The sequence below is a fragment of the Artemia sp. Qi Xiang Cuo genome, chromosome 13 (assembly GCF_049724085.1).
Source record: "Artemia sp. Qi Xiang Cuo chromosome 13, ASM4972408v1, whole genome shotgun sequence".
NCBI classification, from domain to species: Eukaryota; Metazoa; Arthropoda; class Branchiopoda; order Anostraca; family Artemiidae; genus Artemia; species Artemia sp. Qi Xiang Cuo.
In genome coordinates this window covers 36,156,661-36,169,667 of record NC_142806.1, presented here as the reverse complement: position 1 = coordinate 36,169,667, position 13,007 = coordinate 36,156,661, and the positions used below count along the sequence as shown (strand labels likewise).

General features: G+C 37.1%; 1 protein-coding gene across 1 annotated transcript in view; it reads right to left on the bottom strand.

Annotated features, from left to right (window-relative positions):
- The window catches only part of LOC148945236 (A-type potassium channel modulatory protein DPP6-like), a 420,942-nt gene that overhangs the window by 133,415 nt on the left and 274,520 nt on the right, over nt 1-13,007 (bottom strand). The window contains exon 7 of the mRNA XM_089098982.1: nt 3,669-3,901. Within this exon, the coding sequence (XP_088955108.1) occupies nt 3,669-3,901 (233 nt within the window). The remainder of the gene's footprint in view (nt 1-3,668; nt 3,902-13,007) is intronic.

Sequence of the window (13,007 nt, the reverse complement as noted above, 5' to 3'; positions counted from 1 at the left end):
TAAAGTCAACAAATGTAATATATTCTGTACGCTGGAACTCACGGGATTTCTTAATGACCTGGCAAACAATGTATATCTGCTCGGTCGTGGATTTGTTGGGCATGATATCTGCTTGCTAAACACGGCGGCACTTACGAATGAACTGGATACTCTTATCAAGCAACGTCATGGTGAATAGTTTGCCAGGCACTGACAGGAGGGTGATTCCTCTGTAATTCAAGCAATCGTTACGGCTACCTATCCGCTTCCATAGAGGAGGGATTATCCCTTCCTTCCATTCTTCAGGTATCAATTCGGTTGACCAGACGAGGGAGAACAGCATGTGCAGCCAAAGTAGCATTGCCAATCCTCCAAACTTTAGCAGCTCGACGGTGATCCCGCAGGTTCATGGTGCCTTGTTGTTCTTCATTCTCCGCAGGGCATTTTTATCTCTTTTACCGAGGGAGGATCAGGCTCTGGTAGATTTTTATATGTTGTTTACAGAGTGGATATAGTTAGGTTGGGGTCAACGACAATTCTTTCGACGTTTAATAGCTCTGCAAAGTGCGCCCTCCATCGATCAAGTTGCGCGTTTTCATCCTCTAATATTTCGCCACAGACGGTTTTAACTGCGCCTATCTTTGGTGGTTTCCCATCGCTAAGATCTCTGAAGAGCTTGAAAAGCGACATGAAGTCATCTTTGCGTGCCGCATGTTCTAGCTCTTCAGCTTTTTTTTTATCAAAAAATTGTTGTTTGTCACGTGAATAATATTGTTTCTAATCCCGTTTAGCCGTCTGTAGGAGGGCATATCTCAGGCCAACCACGCTTTCCGGTGCTGTTCTATGATTTGCAGTGCTTCTTGCGATAGCCAGGGCTTCTTTGAATACATCATGCTACCGACGGTATTAGTGACAAGCTCTAGCAAATCCTTATTATAAGTCTGCCAGGACGTGTCCGGGTCAACAAGTGTATCCAGGCATTCAAACCTGTTCTGAATTTCAACTGAGTACTTTTGGTGGAATGCCTCAATTTTTAGTTTCTGGGTGTCTAATTTTGGCTGGTGCCGTTCTGAAGGCTGGGCTTTAAGACGCACGCGGAAGTTTGCAGCAACTAATTGATGGTCTGTATTCCCTATCTCAGCGCCACAATATGTTCTACAATTCGTAAGTGATCAGCGCCATCTTTGGTTGACTAAGAAATAGTCAATCATCTTCCGCGTTCGCCCATCGTTGCTATACCATGTTGGCTTATAGATGTTTTTCCTGTGAAACAGGGTGTTGGCAATGACCAATTCATGTATAGCGCACAGCAGGAGGAGTCGGGTCCCATTTTCATTCAACGAGTCAGGGGTAACCGGTCCAACTACAGATTTAAAAGCTCCGCTGGGGTTTGATACAGTTGTATTTAAATCGCCCACCACAGCAAAAACATCGTGAGGGGAAATCCGGGATAGAGCAGATGTCAGAGCTGAGTAGAAATTTAGTCTTTTTTGATCTCTTGGGAGACATTCGTTGGTGCGTAGCACACAATAACCGACATCTTCCTATGCTTGTGGCTGAAGCGAGCAGTGAGTAGTCGCGACCATATATGGTTTTATCGTAAAGATGGTCACATAAACTTTGAGGAGGCTCATTTGATTAAAAAATGGAAGTTCTATTTCTCTTTCAAAGAGTCAGAAGTGATTGGATAGCTCCCCTCATGAACTCTTTTACCCAAATGAATCTGATCTCACTTTTGAGATGACCATTTGGTTAAAAATAGTCTAAAGATCATATAACAATTCCTATGGGGTTGACACAATCCCCAAAGCCCGGTGCAAGGGTTGTAAATTATGCCTCAGGGGCATATCAGGTTTTAATGGAAGTAATGGTAGAAATTATCTAAAATTAAAAATTTTAGTTCCTCTTAAATAGTTTAAAGTGATCAGAGGGCAACTAGTCCCCCCCCCCAAACCCTCATATCACCAAGTGTATCGAATTGAAATTATAAGATAGCAGTTTTATTCAAAATAGTCCTAATGTCAAATAAATATGGTTGCAGTTGTGAACCCCCTCCCCCTCCTACCTTCAGAGAAAGGGCTATAAATTATGCTACTTCCTCATCTTTAAGATATAAACTTTTGTTGGAAGGCGTGGTTGTGTAAAATTTGGAGGTGGCTCATTTGGTTCGAAGTCAAAATTTCTTCTGCCGTTCTTAAGAATCAAAAGTGGTCGGAGGGTAATCAGCCTCCCCCCACCTCTGCACGCTTTTTTCTCCATATGCATACGATTAAATTTTGAAACAGCTTTTTGTTCAAAATAGTCCAAAATTCAAATAACTACAACTTAGGGGTTTGAAAATCCCACATAGCCCCCGGGGCAAGGGTTGTAACTTATGAAAGAGGTTCATTGTTAACATATAAGATTTTTGTAGAAGTGGTGGTCGTATTAACTTTGGAAGGTACTCATTTAATTGTAAATTGAAACTTCAAGTTCTTCTTTTAAGAGTCAAAAGTTATCAAAGGGCAACCAACACCCACCCACCCCCCGCCCCCTCCCAACCTCCTTTTCCCCAAAGGCATGCAGTAAAATTTTAATATTACCATTTGGTTCAAAATAGTCCTAAGGCTAAATAACTATACTTCGGGGAAAGGGCTGTGAGTTATGCAAGTTGCTTATTGTTACTTTAATACTTTCTTTACTTTGATGTTTTTTTACTTTGATATTTTGTTGATGTTGTTACTTTGATACTATTTTTGATACTTTGATGAGACTTTGATGTTGAAAAAAAAAATTATTTTGAAATAGAGAATCCTGAAATACTTGAAACTTGGGCAATCAAAAACGAACAAAAATTAATTCAAAAAAACTTTCCGAAAAAGAAGATCTTCAAAGAAAAGTAAATGCCGTATTAAACTTCAGATCAGCAGAAGTAAAAATCTATAATGATTCAAACTCAAACCGACCAGACACTACTATTAAAGAATAAATGAAATCCAAAATGGACGGAAACTAAATAAATAGTCATAGCACACAAACATACAACAGGTACCACATAAATGAATAGATAAATCTTGAAATGACTGAAAGATCAATTGAATATGCAAATCAAACTTAAAACGAGCAAAAAATCTTTTACTGTTGAAGAATAAATAAAACCCAAACGAGCAGAAATTAAATAACCAATCATAACAAACAAATATACAACATGTTCTAATATAAATGAAGGCTCTATTTTATGCAACCTGAAGAAACAAAAACGTTGTCTTTTTATAGTAAACGAAATAGATTTACAAGACAGGTCCTATTTACTACTTAAGATTATTATTAATAAAATTTCACTTAACCTTAGTTAAACTTGGCTCTTTTGCATTAATCTTAATTATTAAATTTATAACGAAATTCTTTTTATATCTGTCCACAAGTTCTTATTATTTGTCCAATTACTCTTGTAATTACTTAAGTTTAACGTTCAATAAAAATGTTACAAACTTTTAAAAGAGGAATAACAAACTTGGTGTGTCAGTAAGCCTACTCGGTTCAATTTTTAGCAGCACTACATAGAACATACTTACCCTCATACATGTAGTCCGGAATACCGTTGAACACGATACCAATCCTGCAAACTTTTAAAAGAGGAATAACAAACTTGGTGTGTCAGTAAGCCTACTCGGTTCAATTTTTAGCAGCACTACATAGAACATACTTACCCTCATACATGTAGTCCGGAATACCGTTGAACACGATACCAATCCTGCCACTGTTGGTGATTCTCAAAACCTCAGATGTTGAATTTGCTTTATAGAAAACATCATTATGATAAACAATGACCAAACCATGTCCTGTTGGAGACCACATAGCCAGACTCAGTCGTGGTCCATCGCCCGTTGCTGCAAAGCCATCTGCATCATTGTTACCGTCTGGAGTTACAGGCATTATTTGCCTAAGGGAATAGCCATCTTAAATATTGACGTCAAATTGAATTATCCACGATAATTTATTTTTAAAAGTAAAGGGCAAATTTTAGTCCCGAAATCAGCAGAAATTGGATAATGTAAAGCTTAAAACGAGCGAACAATACAATGCATAAATAAATAGACCTTCGATGTCAAAGCTTCCTTGTATGATGTCATCACGACTGACCGTATCTCAAACAGTAGGCTGTACAAAGAGCGTGGTTCAATCCCACTGTTTAGGGCTATAATAAGAGAAAGATTGAGATGGCAAGGGTACGCTCTGCGGATGAAGGGGCCAAACGAAAAGCAGGTCGTCCTGGTTGGGGTGGGAGGATGTCGTAAGCAAATGATTTACGGGAAATGGGAGGGAATAAAGAAAGAAGCTTTGAATAGATTGGGATGGAAAAGCAGTGTATGTTTCTGTGTTGGCATCAGGTGGCCGGGTGCTGCAATGAGTTGTCTGTAGCAGTAGCAGTAAATATCAAAGCCCCCTGACCTATTGCTTCATAGCTTTGACCCCGTGGCAATTGTTTCCGCGACAGTATACATGGCCTTGCCGCTGAAGTTTCTGTCTCTGTTTATTTTAGATTTTAGGGTGCTACGGACCAACTTTACTTGAATCGTAATTTATTGCTGTCATATACTACTGTCTTTAGCTCGGTAACTCTAAGTAATTAAGGAAACTCGACCCAATAGTAACCGAAACTCTCAAAAACAGAAATTTCCTAACAATATATGCATCAAAAAAATTTAAAATTCCAAAAATCAGTGAACCCTATTGCAGTTTTCAAACTCCAATCCCTAAAATGAGGAATTTTATATTTTTTGACAGAATAAAGATCACGGATCTTTTTTTTTTATTTTTTTTTTCTTCCCACGGGTGATCGCATCGAACCAATTGCCCTATATGACTGGGAGAGGTAACATTTGAACGGAGATAAAAAGTTCTAGTTCACTTTTTAAGTAGCCCAAAAATTGGAGGGCAACTAGCCCCCATACCATGCCCTTTTTCTTCACAGTCGTCAAATCAAAATTTTGGGTAAAAATCTTGTTCAATATAATTGAAAGGTCCAAAATCTATGGATTTTGGTATGATTAAGACCCCTTTGGAAGGGTCGCAAGTTGTACGTGTAGTGTTTTTTTATCGAACAGTATATAAAAATATTTCAGGAGGGGGTCTTGGGATGTATTTTCTACTGGGAGAATTTTCCATTGGGATAAAAGTTTTTGGGGTGAGCTTTTCCAGGGGAAATTTTACACGGGAGGGGGAGGGGATTTCCCATAATTCATATACAAAATTCGTCTTATCTGTCTTACTTTTTCGTTGGTAACCCCATTTTACATGTGAAGATGCTCTGGAAGAATCGTCAGGGGGAAATTTTCAGCAGAGTTTGGATTCTCTGGGGGATTTTTACGCAGGGGGATTTCGTAAGGTAGAAACTCTCCATGGGAGAACTATTACCAGGAGAAATACTCCGGGGAGGAATATTCGCAGAAAAACTTTCCATTGGGGTGGGGGGGGGTTCCAGAAAGCCTTTTTAAAACACGGGGGAGCGCATCATGACCTGAAAACGAGCAGAAATTAAATAGAAAATAAGTCTTTTACGAAAGTATGCTAAGGAATATTTTTCAGGTGGAAACAATCAGACAAGTCTTAAATGTATAATAAATCGCTTTTCTTAATCAAACTGTTCGTGGTAACGAACTGTAAGCAAGGAGCGACCCGGCTCAATAGCAACTGAAACTCTAAAAAACGGAATTTTGATACCAATAAATTTATCAAAAGAAATGTATTTTTATGCTGATTTTAAATATATAAGATATTTCCATTGAGGAATTTTTCATGGGGGAAGAGAATTTCCATGAAGGTGTTGCTGGATTTCCCAGCATTATGGAAAAAACAATCAAATTAAATAAAAAAAAACACATTTTTTCAACTGAAAGTAAGGAGCAACATTGTTACGAAAAGAAAACATTACGTATATAAGTGGGATTGCCTCTCCTGTATAGCTCGCTCTTACGCTAAAGTTTTTTTTTAACTTTTAAAAGAGGTTATCATTCTAAATAAACATCCTTTGTGATTCAGGAGTCATTCCTAAGTAAATGAAAAAAAAAATCAAACTTAGGTTATTATAAGGTTATTATTAGTTAAAAAAAGTAAAACTAATGTTGGGGTTCTACCCCTCTTTCTTTTCTTTTCAGGTAAATGACCAGTTTTCGTTCCGTAATTACATTTGGCTAGATTGGCCTATAATAAAATGGAGATTTAAAGTGTTATTGCTTGGCTGTAGTTTTTATGAAGTATGAAAAATGTGAACTAGTTTGCATCTTGGCCTTACTGGTTTGAGTCATTAAAAGATAAACCTAAGAAAAAGTGGAATAGATTTTGAATAGGGATTGAGAGGATTGGATAGGCCAAACGAAGGTCCACCCCTATGAACAGTTGCTGTACAGAATATTATTTTTGAATTATTCTGCATTTAGACCCCGTTCGGGGAAGTATATTTTTGTCACGACGTGCGACCGTTTAAAAAAATGAAAGTAAGATATTTTCTAAAAACTATCCACTAGGTTTACCGGCGCCCAGGCAGGGTAGGAACAGAGTTACGAGATACCGTCATTATTATATTGACAAGGGGGTTCGTACCTACAAGGAGAGAGTTAAAGATTTTTAGTGGTAACCTAGGGCGGGTACACTTGACCTTAAAAATTTGCAATTAGATCGCTCGATCACGTTATTAAACCCTGGGGTAGGGTATACTGTAAATTGGATATTTACAACCCTGATATTCGGAGCTTACCAGTATAACACTGGTGCAAGCGGTGGTTACCACTATAACATTGGTGGCATCATAACCAACCAGTAGAACATTGGTGGCAGGAAGCTATCAACAGCGCTGATAGTAAAAGAATTTTGCGTTTTCGAAGAGACAAGTTAGTTTAGCCTACAGAGTAGCCTGTTGTGATTACATATAAAGAGAAGAAAAATACTGAATCAACTAATAGAATTATGAAGATCTTATTGGGCTGTGCCTAATCAGACAGTAATAAAAAAATTACGAATCAATATATCACTTAACTAACTAGTGTGCAAAAAGAACAGGCGAATTGACCCACACCAACTTTTTGTGAGAAACCGGAAGTTACATGGATAAAGGAATTGCCATTTAGACTGAAGAAGCATTTTGAAGTTAACAGAATTTTGAAATAATGTCGGACAGAGATAAGATTAACTCAAGGCCGAGAAGGGCGAGTGAAGCCCATAGAAAAAGCGGGAAAATAGAAAGAAAGGCTAATATGGAGGCCTTTGAGAGAGAGCACAAAGAATATAAGAAAAAAATGCAGGCTGAGAAAGATGAAATTAGAAAGAATAGAAACGAGTACGAAAGGGCTAGAGTAGCCTATAAAGAAAGAGAAATGGAAAAAACGAACCGGAGAAATGAAGCAGAAAGAGGTAAAAAGGCCCTGTTGGAGGCTTTTGAGAGAGATCAACCGAAAAATTTCTGGTTTCCGGATGTATGGAGACCAACTAACCTTAAAGACGCTAGCTCTAGATTAAATAGTCGTTCAAAGATATTTAGCAACCAAGATCTTCTAACAAGAATCACGTCTAAAGGCATTAATCATAGCCATAGGGAGATTTTAGGAAAACTAGTAGAATTTAAAGAAGCTAGTAAGTGAGAAGATATTGCTTTCAAAATCCTTGCGGAGGCTGATAAAAATAAATAACAAATATATGAAGAAATTGTTAAGGAACACGAAAAACAACGGTCGGTAATTGTTGAAATGATTCAGTGTCATATTTACATTTTAAGAGATGGGATGGAGGATGAAAAGATTGTTCTTAAATGTCAGCATATTATTGAGGATCTATATAAGGAATTGGACAGGGTCTTTTACTTGGCGTACATTACTTACGAGGCGTACACAACAGGACTCAGAAAAACAATTTCAACTCTACGAAGAGTTAAATAAGAGGGTTGACAAATTTCAGATGGAAATTACTGGCAGGGTTCTTCTAATTAAGAAAAATTCTAGACCGCGAAAAGTATACACCTATACTTTACATAAAATAGTAGAAGAGAAAATAGAGGAGGAAAAACAAGAACGTATAAAGGCTGAAAGAAAAGCCAGAGAGCAAAAAGAGGAGGAAGATAGGAAACAAACAGAGAAAGATAAAAGAGTAAGAAAGGAAGAAAGACAGGCCCGTAGGGAGGCCGATAAAAAATATTACCATGATGTTGCAAAAACTAAGGAAAACTCATTGGAGAAATTCACAAAGTGATGTTTCATTACTAGTTACTTAAAGGCCGTCGGATAGCCATAATAACTTGTCTACTGATCAATCGCAACAAAACGGTAATTACCAAACATTAAACACTTTTACGGGAAAACATGCTACTTCATTGACTAAGGGGGGAGGTGGTCCGGCCCATAAAACAAATTTGGAGGCTGTGCCGCCCTGTCGGAAAAACAAAATACTTGATACTCGTGTTCAAAATGTTGATAATCCACAAAAATGGGATGCGGAAGTAAAAAGACAACATAATAGTGAAAATAAGACGCGCGAAAATGATTTTTCGGGAAAATTTCCAGAAAATGGCAAACTTGAGACGCCGACAAATTTTTGCCAAAATGAAACGCTGATTGTACCAGAGAAAAAGGAGACAAAATTTATTGTACGGCCTTTTCCTCGTAGATTTCGAAAAATTTTAGTACAATGTGAAAAACCAAATGTCGGAGTTCAGTTCCCATTTGATGACGAAACATTTGTTTCTGCGGTAAAAATAAAGAAAACTAAGAGGGAGAAAAGAGATATTAAACGGAGCTACAATGCAGTAATGCAGTCAAAGATGGTGGACACTGAAGTCCAAATCAGATTTAACGATCATTTGTTATTTTTCGCGAATGACAAAATTGAGAAAAGTAGAGATGAAAAGAGAAGTGTAAAAAAGAGACAAAATTTTGAGATTAAGCCTGCAGTGGCGAAAAATAAAAAAATTTCGGACGGGCTGTGCCTTGATAACATAAATAATAGGGGGCATAAAGAGGTCCAAGACCCATGGGGGATAAAACAAGATGATTACGAAATAAAGATGAAGGACCTAAAACGGGTTGGTGGAAAGTTGGGGGATATTGAATGTCAAGTCGTATTGGAAAAACTTGGAAAGGAACCTGAGATTAGTATTATCAACTCAAAAGATATGTCGATCCTTTATGAGGGAGAGGAATTCCTTGGGGAAGATCCCCTGCGGGAAGTCGCGAATGATAGCTCTTTTCCTCAATGCACAACTGGCGGACAAGCTGTGATCCCTTTACCGAGATTTTGCCTCTCTGATCTGGAGTCCTTGGGGGATATTCTCTCCCAGTCACTTCACATTTCACCCAAACCTTTGTCCAGTAACCCTATTCATAATTTTTACTCTTCATGGGAACCGAAAATTATTGCCGGCAAATTGTATTCAGTGGGAGATGTATCCAAATTTCATCTTCAATTAGCATCAACGCATATTCTGCATTTGATTATCCCAGGGGAGGAAACCCAGAAAAAAGGCGATTCATGGTTCGCTCAAAATTTTACTTCATTCCCAGTACCCTAATCGTTTTCACAGGCCTTTGCATGTTCAGCCTTAAATTATTTGAAATTATGCCAAGGGGCAATTTACTTTTTTGTTGAGATGTGGGGTTGTTTCCACAGATGGAAATTAAGAGGCTAGTGCAGCCAATTTTTCATGATGGTTGGCATCATCGAATGTGCCAGAAACTCATTCTCTTATCCTCTCAAATGTAAATTTGTGAGAGCGAGAAATTTTGTGTTTTGATTGTGCTGCACACGATCATTTTCTACGAATCTTGGGCAATTCAACTTTGAAAACCTAATGCGGATACTATACGATCTAGACCATGGTGGATCTAAAGTAAAGACGTGTTGATGACGACCAATCCAGAGCCAAGCGGTGGAAGTAGTAGCACAGACACTGGTGGAAGAGAGAAGGCAAATGTAATTACGGAACGAAAACAGGTCATTTATCTGAAAAGAAAAGAAACAGGGGTAGAACCCCAACAACTAATATGGAAATATTGTTTTAATTAGTCATATAAGGTGAGCCACATTCAAAGCCTGCATTAATTCAAACATGTTCAGAGATTAAATTTAAAAAAAAAACAAGTTTTTTTTAACTTAAAGTAAGGAGCGACATTGAAACTTAAAACGAAAAGAAATTATTCCGCATATGAAAGAGGTTGTCCCCTCCTCAACACCTTCTCTTTACGCTAAAATTTAACTTTTCAAGACCACATCTCTACATACGAAACCACATCTCTTTCTAGAGGTGTTTGATGGCTATATTGTTTGTTGGTTATGTGGTTTGATGTTGTTTCTTAGTTCTGTTCTGTTTGTTGATGGTTATGTGGTTGGATGTTTCTATGCTTATTGAATACAGACATAAGTTAATATCATTCCCAGATAAGAGCGTCTAACGGGCAAGATCACGTGTCTCTTTCTAGGTCATTGGATTTATGTAAGGTTTCTCTTACATCGCAATTCAACCTTGAGATTTTGTTTATAATGAACATGCTTTGAGGTTAAAGTAGCATATCGTTTCAAGACATAATGGAGCAAACAACGAATACTGTGGATTTAGAAGTTTTAGCTACTTAAATATATAATGTGAGTCCGGTTTAGCAAATTTTCTTTGATATTTCCAAATAAAATCATTTTTTGTAGTCCTCCCCCAATATATTAAGATTCGGGGTACACCTCCCCCCAAAAAAAATCTTTATACTTTGTTACAAATATACTCTTTTTTCCACTATATAACCCCTCCTCCCACCATTCATCACCATTTAGTTCATTCAATTGAAGTTATTACTCAAAAAAGTGTCTTTTCACATGCGTTTAAAACCATCAAAATCTTAACACTTGAGATTTAAACAAAACAGTGTGTGAATATGTCTCAAGAGGGGAGCTTCGTAAACAAATCTTTTCGCACGCGCCTTGTCTAACTTAACAAAAATAAGGGTGGCTGCTAGACATGAAAAGGATTTAGCTTATGGGTTCACATAATTCTAACCTGTATGGAAGAGGGAAACGAATTATTTGCAAAATTAAAAGAGATATTTGTAGGACATGGAAATTATGTAAAAAGCGGATGCTAACAGCCATTTAGAGTGCATATTATTTCTTTTTTCTAGCTTTCTTCCGATAAAGTTTCCTTTATGTTTTCAGGGGGGAGCGTGAAAACTATGTTTTTTTTTAACTTTGATAGTATTAGGCTAGAAAGCAATGTCATTCATTTAGAGGAGAGGGGATGAGTCCATTTAATTTGTAAATTGGCTAGCATTTTTACCTCTGACCGCAAATTCTAGGCCTATTTCCTGGGTTAACGATCTTTTTAGTCTAATTTAAAGCATATATCTAAATACCCCCTGTTTCTTGAGATTATAACACTTCGAAAGTTATGCTATGGGTTTGTAGCCTACGGAACTATCTAAATTTTAAAATTTACCCCCCCCCCCTACAATCCCCGGTTTGTTCATTAACCCTGGTTTTTAGAGACTCAATTTCTATAATATTTACAGGACTCTATGCTATATTACGGTTTTTTTGTGTCATTTCTGTTCTATAGACTTTTCTGAAGGAAACACAGTACTTATGCATTATACAATAGACACGACAGAACTCAAGTTTGCTTAATGCTAATGCAATAAAATATAATAGTTAATAAACATTTATGGGCTATATAGCGGCACATTAGGGTGGGTGGGTAAAGCATAGGATATATTAAATAGATATAACCTTGAAATTGATTAAAATATAGTAGTTTGGAAACAAATTTGGCCAATATATTTGCACATTAGGGTGAGTGGGTAAAGCATAGCATATATTAAATAGATATAACCTGGAAATTGATCTTCTAACACAGATATCGAAAAGTGGGGAGGGGTTGTATAATAGGTGAGGAGTCTGGTTTTTCACTACAATTTGTACCGACTGTGAAGTCACTAGGTTTTCAAGACCAACAGTCATCGTTTATGACAAGAATGATGGGCTTTCAATACCAACGCCCTCCATAAAAGGTGAGAATGAGCCTCCTACAGCCCTCAACAAGCAAGCTGCAGATCTAAATTTAAGTTTTAAATCTTATTTTAGCTAATAATTTTTCTCCCAAGCCAATTTGAAGGATAGCGCTTGTACCCATATGGATTCTAATTTCGTAATAATGGCTTCGATAAGAGATGCGAGACTTAACGGTCCCCATTTTATCGTATGTTTCAGAAAATCTTGAAAATAACAGACATGCATTAACGGATGTAAGGTCAAAGTACATTGGTTTATACACATTGAAAATAAGCTGTTTTCAGAAGATGACCTTAAGGAGTTTGACTAGCCTTTTCAAACCAAGTAAAGACCCCGGTTTTTTTCAAAGCAGACAAAGAGTATTAATATGAAATTTTTGGTGGTTGTTTGAACAAAATCAAAATGTACTTTGTGTCGTTTAGATTGTAAATATTTTATATCACTAATGCATACAGGGTGGCTATTAAATTTTGACTTTCAGGATATATAGAGTGGGGAATAGTGAATTAACCAAATGGTACTATGTGTGCACAGATAGTGATATTGCTACTACGACTACTATTAAGCGTGTTTTTTAAGCACATGTTTTAAGTGATATGATAATAATCCAATTTTAAAAATTCGGTGATTTAGACACTTTGAAAATAAGCTATTTTCTTTATAGGCTACAACGGTTCCATACACACTACCTTCTCAACCATCTGAAGAAACAATTCACGAAATAGAGTTTCGTGACAATCAGGTCACTGAAAAACCAACTATCGACGAACAAGATCTCGAAAGATATGGTAAATTCTTACGTTATGGCGATGGTAGTGTTAATTTTGACGACATACCTTCTGACATTGACAATTTATTAAATAATTATTTCAATGTAGACGCTAGTACACTTGAACAAGGCAATGCAGTTAGTTGAGAGGGCGATTTACCATAATTAAGCCCGAATACATTGCAAATTTTAGATAATTTTACTAGAGCCTTAACTGAGAATCCTTCACCCTCAGATTTAATGA